The sequence below is a fragment of the Sus scrofa genome, chromosome 16 (assembly GCF_000003025.6).
Source record: "Sus scrofa isolate TJ Tabasco breed Duroc chromosome 16, Sscrofa11.1, whole genome shotgun sequence".
Lineage (NCBI taxonomy): Eukaryota > Metazoa > Chordata > Mammalia > Artiodactyla > Suidae > Sus > Sus scrofa.
In genome coordinates, this window is record NC_010458.4 from 27,699,955 (window position 1) to 27,718,477 (window position 18,523).

Sequence of the window (18,523 nt, forward strand, 5' to 3'; positions counted from 1 at the left end):
GTAATAAATTCGTTGAGTAATAAAAACAGCATTTCAGCTATTAGAAGATGGGGACATTTTTTAAAATTTTTTAAATAAAACAATCAAACAGGCAAACAACAACAACAACAACAATTAACCCTATCAAGTCGACAAAACTGATTCACCTTCAGCCAACTCCACCCAAGAAGATTGGATTTGCCCAGAACCTCCTCACGTCCCCGCTTCCTAAAGCTATTTGCAACCTGAGAAAATGGCACCGCCCACCCTCACACCCTCTGATTGGATCCCCAAGGGCCAGGCAAAGTATAAATTCGCCAGGAAGGGACCCCGGAAAACATTTCCTCCTCTCTTTGCGCAAAGCCATGGAGCAGACGGTTCCCCGCTGCGTGCGCGACGCCTGGGATTCGGCAGAGGACTCCCAGGAACCAGAGGCGCTGCAAATCTTGAGCTCGGGGGACCCCGGAGGCTGGCAGCTCCCTCTGTATCCCAGTCTGGGCCAGCTCTCCTGGGACGACCAGGACGTCAGTCGGGAACTCCTCTCGACCCCCTGCGGGCTGCTGCGCCCATTCTGCCCGAAGCACGGACCCCGAGCTCAGAGCGCCTGCAGGCCGAGCGCCGAGCCGCTGGCCCCGCACACGCCCACGACGCCCGGGACCCGCCGCCAGCCACAGGCGCCCCGGGGAGAAGCGGCCGCCGCCCACCCCCAGCGCTTCCCTGGGCGAGTCTTCTGGCGCTCAGGGGCCAACAGCTGGAAGCCGAGACCTCTGACCTCGGGGACCCGATCGGAGCATTGCCCTCCTCTTGGCCTGGGAAGGCACCACCTGATGTCCCAACACTGGTGGCTGCAGATCTACCTGCAGTGGCTGGGAAGCCCCCGGGCTGCCAAGCCAGCAGCCTTTGGGCCCAGGAGCCATCATCGCTGAGACCCTTCATCAGATAAATCCCTGCGACTGCTGTTATTACAAAGACACTTCTCCATTTAGCAGTCATGTAACATTTCATCTTCATAGACATTTGTGGATTTTTCTGTCACTTATCTAATAAATGGTACAAAATTCCAACATCTTTCTGGTGTGTTCTTGCTTTGACTTTGAGGAAGGACTAGGCGCAGGGACAGGTTGGCCTGTGCCAGCTGGGACCCTCTATTCCCTGGTTTGGTGGGTACAGGGAGATTGGAGGGGTCTCTGGGGCATGGCGGGCAGCCAGGGATCCAGAAAAGCCATGGTCAACCTGGCCCACACATACCGGGCTCCAAGAGACCCCTCAAAGAGAGGCCATGAGAACTCCACTTCGCTGGAGAACCACTCCTGCTCCCTGGCTCTGGCCCTTTCCCCTTCCAGTTGGACCTCCAGTCATCCTCACATGGCTCTGTGGCTCTATGGCCTCCAGTGCAACCATTGGCCTTCAGTAACACAGAGCTTCTGTGTCCCTCAGGCACTTTCTTGTATGAGTTCTTTTTCCCTCTGATTGGCCCGTAGACTTGATTTTCAGCTCACACCACTTCTGAGCTGACCTGGAGCCAGTGCACTGGGGCTGAGAGGGAAAGCCTTGGTGCCTTGGATAAGAGAAAACTAGGAATTGTGTTTTGTGGTGGGGTTTCTGCAGCCAGATTCTGGAGCAGGCAGGCTGGCTTCACATCCTAACTGTAACTTAGCGACTTTCCTAGGTGCCTAACATCTTATTACATACAGAGTTGATCTAGTGAATCCACCAAATCTGGAATTGAAACAGGGCACTTAGGGAACAAAGTCAGGGAAAGTATAAACGATTCATAAGTACTAATACAGTTATTTTGAAAATCTCTCAACTGCCGTGATTTCTCTAGGGGTAAAATCCTTCACTGGCATTAAGCTCACCACATGTGTGTGGAAGTGGAAACTTGCTCTCCAGGGAGCAGACCTATTTCCAGTAATCCCTTCACCTCACCTCTACTTTCTGGCATCCCACCCAACCCCACCTTTTCTCCCCTTCCCCATGCCAGGATTCCACGTGCCATCTTTGCAGACTGAATGCTGTGTCTCAACCAGTATGTAACACTAGCCTGTACCCAGGGAATTGCCAAAGTATTCTTTTCACCACTGTAGGACCACAAGGTAATATTTTAGTCTTTCAAACTCAAATGGATTTTTTTCCAGTGAGGCCTAAGCATGGGAAATACAACACATTAACCAGAGGATGTGAGCACATGGATGTGTGTTATAGACCCAGCTATGTCTTTATTAACTTACTTTAATTTCCTACTATGTCTTTTGTTAAAGAATGTATATGAAAAATGAAATCAGTAAGAACTGGAAATAAATAACTTTAAATTTTTATCCTCAGTTTTTCAGTAGTAATTTCAAATCCTGAATCTCTTAGCCAAATAAATGAAATAGTCCTTGGATCCATGGAAAGACTGACAGTTCTCTATAAATTCACTTGTCAGGAATCACTAGCAGGATTTGGAGTGCAGTTCTTCCAGCAAGACTAAAATCCAACATTTTGTGTAACCTACTCTTTTGTGTGTATAAGTTTCAGTACAAAACCCATTTGACAAAAAATATATATGTATGGCAGGTGTACTCCATCCAAAGTAGCATAAGTAGTCATAGAAGTGATTGATTATTGGGACTGTCCTAGACCATGCAGACAGGGTTACACTATCAGACAAACCCTTGCTCTGACTTTACAACTTCCTACATTTTGTCTTTTTTTTTTCCCCAACTTCCTACATTTTAAATCATAACATATGTTAGACACTAGTATTTTATTAAATGTTATAGAATAATTTTAATATAAGTAGTATATTTACCAATATGTAAAATTAAAAATTTAGGTTGTTTTTGTTATGAAACTGACTAGCAATGCTGAATACGGTAGAAATGTCCTTTGCTGGTGGAAAGCTGGGGTCCTTGCAATATGTGAGCATCTATTTCATTGTTAGAGAAAATTCCTTTCTGGTATAGTTGACTGCTGCCTTTACCTATAACTATTTCTAGTCATGGGCTCTGTGTACTCCATCTAAATTTTTATTTTTTTCTTTTCTTTCTTTTTTTTAACTGTCTTGAACCTGAATGGCACCCTTGCCTGGGCTCCTTGTCCTTCCACAACAGCCAAAGCACAAACCCATGTGATAAAGAAAGATGTTGGAATTTTTATACAATTTACTAGGCAAGCAAAAGGAATTTTCACGAATGTCTATGATGACAAAATTTCTTACATGATTGTGATTCATGTAATTCAGTGTCAGGAATATGAAACAGTAAGGTATTTACTAGGTAGCTATTTTCTCAAATCTAGAAATGGTATAATTTCAAGATGGGAACGGAATTAGGGAAAACAAAAATAATCTAGCAGGAAAGGACCTCAATAGACACGTGAAAGATGCTCAACATCACTAATTATTAAGGAAAGGCAAATCAAAACCACAATGAGATACCACCTCATACCTATTAGAATGGCTAGTCTCGGAGTTCCTGTCGTGGCGCAGTGTTTAATGAATCCGACTAGGAACCATGAGGTTGGGGGTTTGATCCCTGGCCTTGCTCAGTGGGTTGACAATCCCGCGTTGCCATGAGCTGTGGTGTAGGTTGCAGACGAGGCTCGGATCCCGCGTTGCTGTGGCTCTGGCGTAGGCTGGTGGCTACAGCTCCAATTAGACCCCTAGCCTGGGAACCTCCATATGCCGCGCAGGAGTGGCCCAAGAAAAGGCAAAAAGACCAAAAAAAAAAAAAAAAAAAAAAAAGAATGGCTAGTCTCAAAAAGACAAAAAATAATGGGTGAGGATGTAAAGAAAAGGGTACTCTCATACACTGTTGGTGGGAAAACAGTACGGAGATTCTTCTAGAAATTAAGAATAGAACTACCAGACAATTCAGCTATTCCACTTCTGGGACTTATCTGAAGAATATAAGAACACTAATTTGAAAAGAAAAATGCACCTCAGTGTTCATAATGGCATTATTCACAATAGTCAAGACATGGAAGTAACTTAAGTGTCCATTGATGGATGAGTGTATAACAAAGATATAGCATATATACACAATGGAATACAATTCAACCACAAAAAGTATGAAATCTTGCCCTTGATAACAACATGTTTGGAACTTGAGGATATTATGCTAAGAGGAGTAATTCAGAAAGTAAAAGATAAAAAAAAAATGACTTCCCTCATATGTAGACTCTTTCAAAAAAAACAAAACAAAACAAAACAAAAAAAAAACCAAACAAACAAACCCGAACAAACAAAACAAAACCAAAACTCATAGACACAGAGAACATACTGATGGTTACCAGAGGGGAAAGGAGTTGAGGGAAGTTGAAATGATAAAAAGAGTCAAGAATAAGGTGGTGGGTGGTAATTAGAATTTGGTGGATGATCACTTTGTAATGAACATAGAGGGTAAATTATAATGTTGTATACCTAAAATTTACATTCCAATTTTTTCCTCAATAAAGAAGGAAAGGGAGAAAGAATATTTTCTAGATTTCACAAATGAACATAGAAATTGATATGAGGTAAACATAGATGCATTTTAGAATGAAATAAGCTCAATTTCTTTATCCACTCATCCCATGTATAGAGAGATATCCAAATTTAGATAGCTAATGAGTGCCCACACAATCTTCTCCATTTACTTTTTCCTGTAAAGAATGATAAAAACCGTATACATTTGTTGTAAGATATGGAGAAAATAATGTGGCTTCAAAAGAATCCCCATCCAGGAGTTCCTGTCGTGACTCAGTGGTTAATGAATCTGACTAGCATCCAGGTTTGATCCCTGGCCTTGCTCAGTGGGTTGAGGATCTGGTGTTGCTGTGGCTGTGGTGTAGGCCAGCAGCTACTGTTCTGATTCAACCCCTAGCCTGGAACCTCCATATGCTGCAAGTGCGGCCCTAAAAGTTTTAGACCAAAAAAAAAAAAAAAAAGAATCCCCATCCAGTGAAAAACCCAGAAAAATGAGCCTCCGCACTGCACTGCAGTATCCAATCTAGAGAACTGATAAGGAAAAGAAAAGAAAAGAAAAGAAAGAAAGAAAGAAAGAAACAAAGAAAGAAAGAAAGAAACAAAGAAAGAAAGAAAGAAACAAAGAAAGAAAGAAAGAAACAAAGAAACAAAGAAAGAAAGAAAGAAAGAAAGAAAGAAAGAAAGAAAGAAAGAAAAAGAAGGAAGGAAGGAAGGAAAGAAAGAAAGAAGGAAAGAGAGAAAGAATGATCAGGGACATTATTAAGTTGGGTACACAAAAACCACAATAGCAGAAAAATTCAAAATTCTTATTGACCCAGACACCAAATAAGTTCAACAAGGTGAATTGATTTATTAGGGCTTGTCAGTTAGCCAAGGATCCAATAACAAATATTTACACTGACGGTCATTCTACCTTTTATAAGTGGTTTCTTATTTTGGAATGCTATAAAACAGAAAGGATTATCACCACTTCTGGCCAGCCCGTAAAAAATGGACACTAGTCTCCAAAGCTATTAGATTCCATTCCATTGCCCGAACAGCTGACTGTTATTAAAATACCTGGATTTTAATAATACCTGGATACTCCAAATCTGATTCAATGGAGGCCACAGGGAATCAGTTGCCTTATGCTACACTAAACAAACGGCCATGAGCCTTCCACCTAAATTTGAGAATTCTCTCTGCTCCAACATGATTCTGCAATTTATTTTGCAAGTTCAACAACTGGCTTCAGAAAGTGAAAGGAAGGTACCAAAGGAAAAAGAAGAATATTTCATTCACCTCTCACAAAAATGTTTCAGACCAAATAAGAGGCCTGTAGTACCTATAAGTGCTCAATTCTACTACAACATGTGCATTCCTTGACATGACATTCCATCACTTTTCTTCCCACTGGGCACCTGAAAAAAAATGATGTTATGGTAAAGCATTATATCCGGAAACTTTCTCCCACTATGGCTCATAGGGTTTATGGCCAACGTTCTCTCTGCCATAAATATAATCCTAGCAAACCCCTACATGGTTCTCAAGGCCATTTTCCCCTCCCTAATGGGCCCTTTGAAGTTAGAATTTATCCAGGTGCCCCTCCCTTCAAGATTGCAAATACATCTTAGTAATGCATGTATTTTATTACACCAGATGGAGTGTGAAGAGCAATGGCAAATTACAGTCGGCAAATTACATTTGAAAGAATAATTTCAGTTTGTGGAATTCTTTCTGAGTTACATAGAGACTAAAGAACCCATTTTACTGAACAAATTATTAACTTCGTTTGTAAGATTTGACCTACAATGCAGAATTTTCACTGTACACATTACTCTTAATCCTCAGGATTGGTAGAAAGGACCAATAGTTCTATTAAAACACAGTTGTCTGGAGTTCCCGTTGTGGCACAACGGAAAGGAATCTGACGAGGGACCATGAGGTTGTGGGTTCGACCCCTGGCCTCAGTGGGTTAAAAGATCCAGTGTTGACGTGAGCTGTGGTGTAAGCTGCAAACTTGGCTCAGATTGGATCTGGCATGGCTGTGGTGTATGCCGGAGGCTACAGCTCCAATTAGACCCCTAGCCTGGGAACCTCCATATGCCACTGGTGCAGCCCTAAAAAGACAAAAAAAAAAAAAAAAAAGACAAGAACCTTGGATTTTCTACTGGCCAAAAAGGAGGGATTGTGCTATTGTTTACACTATTAGTTGCTCTTATGTCAAACACCTCTGGAGAAATTGAGATGCACATAGAAAAAATTTTCCAAAAGGTAAAATGGTTGAAAGATGTAAGAAAGACTGACCCTCTAAATGATCTGTTTAGGTGGCTCCCTCAGGACTAGGGAATTTTTTCCACTCTGCTCCATAGGTGGTTATTATTTTCATAATAGGTATTACTATCCTTTTCCTAGCTATCAAGTTACTCACAGCATGTAGCACTGCTTGCTTTAAGTCTACTGCCAAAAGCACAAGGACAATGATTGTACAAGTTAAGATGATTGGTCAAATGTGTAATCTATGAAATGCTTCCCCAGCAACATATACTTCTATGCTTGCTTTCTATATTTGATTAATTTACTCAATTCTAAAGTTCTGTGGTGGGGAAAACAATGTAAAAATATCCACTGACTCACGTTTAAAAATGCTTTGCCAGGGGGAACTTATGCTATAATCCAAACTGAATGTTGCATTTTCATATGAGATGAGCCCTCTAAATACAGCTCATCTAATGACACATGAAAAATCAAATTTATATGTTGAAAGATCCCCTTCCTATTCTAAATGAAACCTTAGGTAACATTTTCAGCCCAGGATTCATAGTTTAAACTCTGCTTATGACTTTGTTCTAACTGTTGGCTATATTGATGATAATCCCTATCATTTATAGAGTAATAATGCCTTACGCCTTTTTTTTTTTTTTTTGGTGTTTTTCAGGCCATACCCATTGCATATGAAGGTTCCCATATCAGAGCTACAGGTGCAAGCCTATGCCACAGCCACAGCAACGCAGGATCTGAGCAACGACTGTGACCTATACCACAGCTCACGACAACGCCAGATCCTTAACCCACGGCCAGAGGCCAGGGATCCAACCTGCGTCCTCATTGATCCTAATCAGATTCGTTTCCACTGAGCCACTACAGGAACTCCCCCTTATGCCTTTTAATGTATATTCAAAACTCCAATTAAAATAATAATGCTTAGGAATCCCTGCCAGTAAAACAGTATTGATAGCACTTCTGCAGCTCTAGAACACAGGTTTGACCCCCTAGGCAGCACAGTGGGTTAAAGAATCCTGTGTTGCCACAGCTACAGTGCAGAAACTGCGGCTCCAATCTGATCCCTGGCCCCAGAACTCCATATACCCACAGAGCAGCCAAAACAAAAAACAAAAAAGAATAATGCTTAAATGACTTTAAGATAAGATAATGGACATGTACAACACACATATAGGCTAAAATTGGCATAAGTCCATTAGACATCCTCAAATTAACTATTACCCTTACCAAGCATTCTACTAGTATAACCCTCAGAAAGGAAATATTTACTGGCTTGTTAAGACCTAGCATCAAGGGACATCATGATCTTGGGCAGGGAACCAACCACTGCGGCCTAGAGAGGCCACATGTTGGATCACCTAATGCTTCCTATCAAGGGAAACGTATGATCAAAGGGGGTGGGGGGATGATGCATAAGTCATACGTTTCCCCATGGCAGGGCCATCAGAATAAGTCAGAAACAAAACAGACATAACGTGTCCCCACCGGTCATGGCCCTTTCCCGAGGGGCCATGTGCCTCTGCACGATACATTAAGGAGACCTCCTCAAGGCAGGAGGAGGCAATCAGCCTTTAAGGAAGATGGTCCCTTTCTTCTGACACTAGCATTGTCCTTTTTAAGGTTAGTAGTTCTTTCTCATCCCCTACGGGAGGGGGTGTCACCCTGACCTAAAGGCTCGCTCTGAACATGCACAGCCCAACCAAAACACCTCTGATGAACTTTATGTGTAAGGTGAACTTGTCAATATGATGCATGATTCTTTGTCCCCAAAATGTGTAAGACTACATCGCTAGCTCCTGACAGGTGGAACCGTCCTCAGAGCTTCTGAGAGTCTGCCTGTCTCCTGGGTTATAATCCTCAGTTGGACTCAACGAAAACAATCTCCTTTTTCTCCCTAGCTTGAGTATGACATGACTTTTCATCCGCAGAACCAAGAGGGAAATACATTTACCTTAGGAAATGTAGACCCTTATTTAGAAACCACAATGGGCACGCTCTGGAGACCAGAAATCTCAAGCCCCTCTGTAAGTGGGCTCTAAGTCTGTAGATGATGGATCCTGTGAGCAGGAACAGCTCGCTGGCAAGTGATGTGGGGGGCGCACTTCAGTGGTGGCCCCCAAGAGCTGGCTGCAGCACTGCTGTGCCAAGGAGCAGAGATAGGTCTGCGCAGGTGTGAACAAAGTGAACAAAGAAGGTGCCCGCCTGGCTATAGTGTACAGAGGAGAGATGGGTCCAAGTGGGGAGCCCCATGCTCCAGGCAAAGACCTACTGATCAGCGCCCCAAATGACACGCCTGGCCCTCCAAACTGTGAAAATTGTGCCATTAGCTCCATTCACTTTCCCTAGGCAGAAGCTGCTAAAATGGGGGATGATGTATTTAGAGGATCTTCAATTTACACACTCCAAATTACAGTTGTTTTAAAATCAAAATGGGGGGGGCAGTGGCTGGGAGTAGGAATGATACGGACTCAGACTTTCTCTGTACCATGGGTAGTTTGGACTTTTCCCAGACTGGACTGCCTGGGAGTTGACCCTTGGGTTCCTGTCTGGTCCAACTTCAGCCTCAGGGAAGCCAAATACTACAGATCAGGTGGTTGCCTGGGACCCAGAAAACCTACAAACACCACCGTAGGGGGTCCTGGGGCATCCACATGGGCAAGGATCTTCAATTCTGCTTTAAGACTACCTCAGTGGTGGCTACCTCAGTGTTTTTCCCTCCCACTTGGTTGGAACCACCCCCTTGAATTCAAGCTCTGTTGCCACAGTCACCAAATATTTGGCCTCTGGGATGTCATTTCAAAATCAGGCCTTCTGCTTTATTTCTAGTGACATGTAGTTTGGGATTATGCAGATGTAACTATATATTTTTATCATTGAAAATGATAAGCCTGATGTTTCTTGCTGGCTGGCATCATCTGTTGTCACTTGCCGGGGAAGCCTGCTCCCTCCCAGTACTTTTACATTTCTTTTTAATTAACGATTTTTTTCCATTATAGGTGGTTTAGAGTGTTCTGTCGATTTCTACCCTACAGCAAAGTGACCCAGTCATACATATTTATACATTCTTTTTCTCATATTATCCTCCATCATGCTCCATCACAAGTGACTAAATACAGTTCCCTGTGCTATACAGCAGAATCTCATTATTTATCCACTCCAAATGCAATAGTTTGCATCTATTAACCCCAGAATCCCAGTCCGGCCCACTCCCTCCCCCTTGGCAAACACAAGTCTGTTCTCCAAGTCCATGAGTTTTTTTTTTCCTGTGGAAAGGTTCATTTGTGCCAGATACTAGATTCCAGGTATAAGTGATATCATATGGTATTTGTCTTTCTCTTTCTGACTTACTTTACTTGGTATGAGAGTTTCTAGTTCATCCATGTTGCTGCAAATGGCATTACTTTGTTCTTTTTTATGGCTGAATAGTATTCCATTGTGTTTATATACCACATCTTCTTAATCCATTCATCTGCGGATGGACATATGGGTTGTTTCCATGTCTTGGCTATTGTGAATAGTGCTGCAATAGACATACCAGTACATGTATCTTTTTCAATCTAAGTTTTGCCCCTACTTTTAAAGGTCCGTGGAGGCAGTTTTCAGGGTTGAGCCTCTGATTGGCGCACGGCCAGCCAAGGGTGGTCTTTCCATCCATAAGGACGTTTTTTCCACATGAACGCAGCAAACACTGTCCTAGTTCTGAGATGAGAGCTACTTGGCGCTTTCTCATCTACTTCATTGCTACACAAGCAGCTTTGGGGTTTCCTGGGCCATAGCTGCACCAAAACTGCCCATTTCTCTGCCCCGGTAGGAGGAGAGTGTGGGGCAGCAAAGGTCTCAGAAGTAGAACCCCCAAATACTCCCAGGACCTAACCGGGTTCTAGCACCGTTGCATCCAACCACCCCCATGCGGTCTTACAGCCGCGGTCCCAAAGCTTGCACCAAGCCTGTTCCCCTTGCACTTTCCCGGGCTGTGCTGAGCCTGAGGCATATCTGTCACAGAACACGTTTATATTGAGTTGTTTTCTCCGTGGCCACACCGTTTCTTTCTTCCAAACTAGCTCTTTCTCGGTACTCTTCCTAGGTGGGTGCACCGTTCTGTGCTCCGTTGTCGGCATTGCTTGTAGCTGGCACTATTTCAGGTGCTCCCAGTCGGCTTTCCTGAGTCTCAGCTTGGATAAAGCATTGGGTCAGAGTGATTTCTAAACTGAGCAAGTCCCGCTGGAGCCATTCCTTAGGGTACAAGTCGGGGTTTATTCCAGCCTACAATTTTTCAGTCATAGCAAATTCCAGTTTTGGAAGAGCAAGTCCCAGTGGCTCTGGAGTTGCAGCATTGGTCGTTGCTCCAAAGCTAAAGTATGCCTTTGGCGGGGCCCACCTCTCCCTGAGCCATGGCTTTCTGTGCCCTCACACAGCTAGTGTCTGCCTAACACTCCTTTGACAGTGGTGGGACGATGAGATTAGCCCTGAGCCCCTGTACCCTTTTTCGATGCCCTTAGTAGTATTTGATGGGGCTTTTTCTGTCACAGCACATTTGCCCCAGGTCTACTGGGAAGCTCAAAGGCATGATGTTATGCGATTGCTCTAAAGCTGCAGAGATTGTTGTTAACCTTAGCAAAGATTGGTAGCTGTGGTTGGGAGTGTCCAGATGGCACGGTATTATAAAAAGGGATAACCTTATACCATTTTTGTAAGATGACATTTCTTTTATGGAGTTCAGAGGCATGTATAAGAAATACACTAAGTTAAGGTATTTCTTGAAATAAGATGGACTTAGTTTTGCCTAGGGACTTAAATGCTGTAGCCTGGGGGACATTCAAGCATGGCCTATTTTGTCATATTTTATTTAAGATTTTTTAACTTTAAAATTTTATGTCCAACTTTATGATTATTAATTTTAATTTATTATTTTTATTTAAATTTATTTTTGCTTTTTTTTCTTTATGGCCACACCAGAGGCAGCACATACAAGTTCCCAGGCTAGGGGCCCAATCAGAGCTACAGCTTCCAATGCTATAGACACACCAATGCAGGATCCGAGCCATGTCTGTGACCTACACCACAGCTCACGGCAATGCCAGATCCTTAACCCATTGAGGGAGGCCAGGGATCAAGCCTGTGTCCTCACTGATACTCGTCAGATTCATTTCCGCTGAGCCACAATGAAATTTCCAAATTGCAAAGATTTCTACTTGATATAGATATTTCATTGAGCCAGAAACAAACTGTCCATAAACTGGGATATTTCAAAGCCAAGTCTAGTATGAAGCTCAAAGACACAATGTTACAATTACAGGCTGGCTTATAAAGTAAAAATAGGGAAGTTGTTTAACCTCTGCAACAATTGTTAATTACAGTGGGTGTTTCCAGACTGTATAGGATTGGTTAAAAGTGGTTTTCTTATACAAATCTAGAAGGATAGCTTAACTTTCTTTTATCATTTTTCAGAGGCATTTACAAGAATAACTACTACACATGAAAAGTTGCACTTATATTCATGAAACAAGCTCTGTTTAGTTTTGCTTACCTGGATTAAATGATTTTGTCTGTTTGGGGAATTCTCAAGCCTTGTCTCATTTTATTTTCTTTTAATTCCCCCCTCCATGTTTTGGTCACTCTCTTACCAAGCCAAGAGTGTGAAAATCAGTAGAGCTTTACTCTGTCTGGGATCTAGTCATTGGCACTCAGAGTCATGCAGTCTCCACTGTTTAAACATTTGAAATGGTAGTGGCAAAGTGCCTATTATCAATAGCTGCACACCCATCACCCAGTTCTGGGAGTTGTCCAGGTTCTGATGGATAGGACTTATTGTGTGAGTGACTGCCCAAAGGCAATTAAACCCTTGAGAGGATACTATAAACTAGAGAGATTAACATGGTGGTCATAAAAAAAATAATAGACAAAAGCTGAAAAACACTGAGAAGGAAAGATTCCAAGGAGCCAAGATTTAACCAAAAAAAAATCTGATTATATCAGATTCCAGTTTTACCTTTCTAAGTCAACCTGTAATTTTTGTCTGATAATGTGTAATTGGATTACAATTTTTTGCTGAATTATTTACATTGGTGCAACATAATGTATTATCAGTAAGATATACTCATGATTATTTCAGAGAGGATAGACATGAGGATGTTTTATTTCAGAAGGCAGTGTGGTAGGTGAGCTTTCATCTGAGTCGGCTTTCATTGGATGTGTGCAGTCAAGTATTTAATCAAAGGCATTTCTACGAAAACAAAACTTAATGCTTGGAGCAAATTATCAACTCAGTTTCTGAATCTGGACAGCAACCAGTTGAGAAGATTTGAGTTTCAAGCAGCCTCACATGGTGGAATGAGGATGACAGTTTTAACCAGATGGATTTTCCTGGTTTGCAGTTTGACTGACTGTGATGATGTTTCTGGGTGTTCGGATGAACTCTCTGAATGCCCCACATAGTAAAAGGCATGAAGGCTGTCCACACATGATTTGTTTTGGTAATTTCTATAAAGTTTACAGATAAACAACAAAACCTCAACGACAATGAAGAGAACTACAATCTGATAGTGGGTATATTTTGGTTTTCTATGAAAACATTCTACTCAGCCAATTTTCATCAAAGGTAATTACAATGAAATTAATATGTTTGTAAAATTAATCTAGTATCACTTCACTTGGCTTGGTTATTTACATAAATATATCAAGACTCATGATTCTATGCGTCTTCTCAAATAGGACATTTCAGTCAAAATGTTGGTAATAACCAAGGGGCTTTATTGACTCTATAAAGTCAACCTTGACTCTTCAAAATTGTCTGATATTAAGGCATCTCAGAACAGACCTTTAAAAGTCTCTATAGTCTAAGAAGTAAAGCTAAGGGCCTGTCCAGTAGTGTCCTGTTACAAGGAGTTCAGATTCCTGTCAAATTTATGTACTTACCTATATTGTCATGAAAAATAAGAATATTTAATAAGAGGTACTGAATTCTGGAGGGATTGGATAGGGATGGAAAAGATCAATGTTCCAACTTTTGTTCACAATAGTATATTTTACCAAATGTCTAGAGTTCTAGATAGCCATGTGAGAAAAAGAATGTTGGAGTTCCCATGGCTCAGTGGTTAACGAATCCGACTAGGAGCAATGAGGTTACGGGTTTGATCCCTGGCCTTGCTCAGTGGGTTAAGGATCCAGTGTTGCATGAGCTGTGGTGTAGGTCACACACTCAGCTTGGATCCTGAGTTGCTGTGGCTCTGGCATAGGCCAGAGGCTACAGCTCCAATTCCCCAGCCTGGGAACCTCCATGTGCCACGGGTGTGGCCCTAGAAAAGACAAAAAAAAAAAAAAAAAAAAAAAAAAAAAAAAAAAGGAACGTATATAAAGATCTAGATAGCCTTTTTAAAACAGAGAAAATACGTAGAGTCTAGAAAAACAAAACATTAAAGAACCAACAATTTTGCAAATAAAGTCATAAAAATTATAATCATCTTCCTCAGTTTATTCAGTCTCATTTAATTAATTTTTGTTTTGCTTGATCTTGGGGTACCAGTTTTAGCATTACAGTTTATCAGTATCATTCATTAGTTTGGGAAATTCTTACCCAGTTTGCTGTGATGATCTTCAAGTTATCATGAACTTAAATTCTAGAGTCTTTTCCATGAATTTCTTGAAGATGAAGCATTTCTGCATGCTGGTAATTGTAAATGATTTCTGAGAAGAATCAAGAATAAAGCAATAATTGGCACAAGACTGTAAATCAACTATACTTTAATTAAAAAAGAAAGCAATAACTATCCATGAATGACAAGAAACAAAAAATAGCCATAGTTAAATATCTAGTGACAGTTCACTAAGAAATGATGCAAATCACAAGTAAATTTGGTCATTCTTGTGATTTACAATATTTTAAGATAATAACTGACATTATGACTGATACCAATATTTAGGACATATAAGATTTCATATAATTTCTGATCTTATATTTATAATATAGACACATAAAATATAACCTATCACTTTTTCCTCAATAATGTTTCTTACGCAATTTAACATATCCCATGAGCCTAATCAGTTTAATATCTTGTCTTTTTATAGGAGGAGAGAACAAATCTTTTTGAGATTTTCCAGGGACTCTCTGGAAAATTCCAAAGTTAGTTCAAGTTCAAAAATAACTTCATTCAGGTTTGATTTTGGATAGTTTGTCAAAAATGCCAAAAGGTGTATAATACTTGACCAAATAGGACCACAGGTCACAGTAAAACAATATTTAGTTAACCATTCTAATAAACATAATTAGAAGATTTCAGAGACAAACACAGAAAGTTACAAAGTAGTAAAAAAAAAAGGTGGCAAAAACAATCCTTAATTCTTTTAATATTGAAAAATCTTTGTTATGTAAGTAATCAAAAACCTGATAAAGACTATAAAATAAAGCACAGGAAATATTTTGATAAAGCACAGAAGGTTTGTTTTTAAGATTACATAGAAAATATATCAAAACCTTTCTAATCTTATAAAGAGCAGGCAAATCATCTAAACTATTTTGTGGTTTTAACAGAAAATTAAAGAAAGAAAATTAAATTTTAGTTTTCTGTCAGTGCATTATTTATCTCATTTTTTAAAAAACCCTCATGGATAAATCTATTCATGCTAGCTTTAACACAACAAAATAATTACACCCACAAATTAATATATCCACTTAGATTTTTTCTTGCCTTTTTTTGAAATAATCATTTTATTTTAGAACAAAATTACTCTTTTTTTCTTTAACTAAAACATATAATATATGGCTCTCATGCTCTGTGTATTAAAACATGTCCCATTTTCCTCTCAAGTTATACAGTTTTTTCTCATCTGTCTTATTCTTTCTAGCAGTTTTACTTTCACATATTGATTATATAGTTAACCATTAGTAAGCTTTACTTTCCAGTGAAAACTAGGAAGCTGACATTTGTAAACTTTCATATATTAGCATGCTATGAATATTTATATAATACATATATTAGCAAACATGATATAAGTCGTAACAAGTTGTAATTCTTACAGAGATATGTCTTTCCCTACATAATTTTGATATAGGGGAAAATGTTTACTACTAGACCCAAATATCTTTCGTCTCCTTGTAAAAAATTAAGAAGGCAAAAGTAGATCAACTTCAACTTAGGTTTAGCAATTAATATTTCAATATATTAGCGTCTCTGGAAATGACTTAGATAGTCAATGAATATCCATCATTTAATTTTAACTTAATATAAACTTTTATCTGACTTATACCTATTTAAATGACTTGTGTTTTACAGTTTTTTGTTTTCATTAACATACGCAGCTAACCATCACCTTATTTTTCTTGTTGACAAATTTCAAAAGACAGAGATAACATGAATTTATTAGACTAGTAAACCCAGGTAGAAAAAGTTGTATCTTTGCATTATATACAACCTTGATAACTCTGAAGACATGTTTGTTTTAATGAAACCTGAAAACTTAAACTACCTTTTAATTAACCGAAGATTATTCCAGATCATGTGAACCTGAAAAACATGTGGGTTACTTTCTACATTTCTGAGAGTTCAAGACATAATTTATATAATTGCTTAGTTTTCTTTAAGCCAATTAAGTAGAAATCTTTTAAATACTACATACATATAACATACATACATATATTAGATGGATCTACATAAGCATACAGATATACATAAATAAATATACACACAGAGAAACGTTGCAGCTTTCATTTAAAATTCTTAGCCATGTGTCAGGTTTAATAACACAAAACTCAAAAGTTTAGCTACATCCAAACTGTGCTGCTAGGAGATGGAATAAGCTAAGGTTACCTGCTGATGCCTAAAGCTTTCTACTAAAGACTTATCTCCTGCTCTGTAAAAGTTCTTTTAGCGAAGCTATTTCTGGAGTCATTTTAGTACATTCTGCACCTTCTGCATACCAATTAAAGAATGTGTTGTATGGCTACCCATAGTTTTTAGGATCCTCTCTTTTTAAGAGCACCCCTAAGAAGAACTACCTTGTGTAAGCCAAAGATTCCTCAATGGCCACTATAATTCCAAATTATCCAAAGGTTCACCTATTTTCCTAAAAGGCTCAAGATCCTAATTTCAGTTTTGGACCAAGTGGAACCCATCTTTGACTTGAGATTCCCTAAAGCGTTTGTTTTGTTTTGTTTTTGTCTTTTCAGGGCCACACCTGGGTCATATGCAAGTTTCCCCAGACTAAGGTTGAATCAGAGCTGCAGCTGCCAGGCACAGCCACATAGCCACAAGGGATCCAAGCCACCTCTGCATGGATACTAGTCCAGTCTCCTAAGGCATCTTTTAAAAAAATCTGACGGCCTGGTTTTTCAACAGCTGTTCCAAAACAAGGAATCATTAAGTGCTCTTCTTTGAGCAAATTAAGGTGATTTACTACGAAGCTTCCACAAAGACCCTTCAACAAAACCTGAGATTTCAACACAAAGGGAGTGGAACTCTACTCTTACCTGAGATTTACCCTCAAACTCCCAGAGCCACCAGAAGGCAGTTAACACAGCAGGCTCCTTGGCTATCCGTACCTTATCTGCCTCTGGGTGCTTAAGGGGTATTCTTCCCATTCTACCTGACGACAACACGGTTAAAATTCAGAAGAGTTTTCTGGATAGAAATATTTTACTGAGGGAGAGACAAACTGTTCACAAACCGGTACATTTCAAACGGAAAACAAGTATAAAGCTCAGAGGATTGACCTTGCAGGACCGCTGACAAAGCAAACAGGAAGCTGTTTGACCTTCACAGTGATTGGTTATTACAATGGGGGTTTCCAGCGGGAAGGAGATTGGCTAACCGATGGTTATCGCATCCCGGTTTTGGACCGTTACTTGAGGGTTGTTTTTAAAAACAGTTTTCAAAGGCATGTGTAAGAAATAGCCTACATTAAATTTCCGTAAGTTTTGAAATAAACTCGATTTAGTTTTGCCTTAAACGGCTCACACTGTTTTGTCTGCTGGGGGCATTTTCAAGCTGGTCTGTATTTTATTTTGAAATTTTAATCCCACTCCATTCATTTTATCACCTGCAAGTCCGGTCTTTCTCCCTGTTAGCAGCACTCAATTCTCGGTGTCCGCAGTTTCTAGGTGGCAGCACCCTTAAAAGTGCCAAGACGGATGTTTTGGCCACAACACTGCCACTTGCATGGCGTCCGCCTGGCTGGTCGCGGTGCCGTTAGTTCCTTTGTCCGCGTTTTGTCCGTCGCGACCTCGGCAAGAGCACTGGCCCGGCGTTTTCTCGGAAGTATTTTCCACTGGAGCGGAGCTGGTGTTTCTCAGGGGTCGCAGCCCGGAGGCCTTGCCATTTCATTCCCTCCCCCCACCCCCCAGCCCCGGAGTGGGTGGTGGCCCCAGCCGCTGAGCATTTGCTTAGAGCCGGTTTCGATTTGGCAGATTCCGCGTCAGCTTGTCACGGATTCCCCAGGCATACAAGTCGGGGTGTGCCCGCGAATTCGATTTTCAGGCCAGCCACCCACCGCAGGGTCGCGGGGGGTGGGGGGGCAAGGGGGGGACGGGCTCCGGGTTTCAACCCCTGAGAAAGCACCAGCTCGGCCCTAGTGGGAACTACTCCTGAGAAAACGCCAACCCAGTGTTCTTGCCGAGGCCGCGACGCGCAAAACGCGGACAGAGCACCTAATGGCGTGGCGACCAGCAAGGCAGGCGGCAGTGCAGATGGCCATGTTGTGGCCAAAGTCAAAAATCCCTCTTGGAGTTCCCGTGGCGGCACAGTGGTTAACGAATCCGCTAGGAATCATGAGGTTGCCGGTTCGATCCCTGGCCTTGCTCAGTGGGTTAGGGATCTGGCGTTGCCGTGAGCTGTGGTG

At 41.0% G+C, this 18,523-nt stretch overlaps 1 protein-coding gene and 1 long non-coding RNA gene across 2 annotated transcripts; one reads left to right on the forward strand and one right to left on the reverse strand.

Moving 5' to 3' along the window:
• LOC110257338 (annexin-2 receptor-like) lies at window positions 345–905 on the forward strand. Its single transcript, XM_021077106.1, has one exon. The coding sequence runs from the start codon at window positions 345–347 to the stop codon at window positions 903–905; it is 561 nt and encodes a 186-aa protein (XP_020932765.1).
• On the reverse strand, window positions 5,108–18,049 carry LOC102159340. The gene is made up of 3 exons (XR_308387.3): window positions 17,157–18,049; window positions 14,265–14,374; window positions 5,108–5,829 (listed from the first exon to the last, which is right to left on the reverse strand). It is a non-coding gene; the product is annotated as an uncharacterized LOC102159340 (long non-coding RNA).

Excerpts from the sequence above, each read along its gene's own strand:
- LOC110257338 (XM_021077106.1), top strand. The coding sequence starts at position 345 with ATGGAGCAGACGGTTCCCCGCTGCGTGCGCGACGCCTGGGATTCGGCA.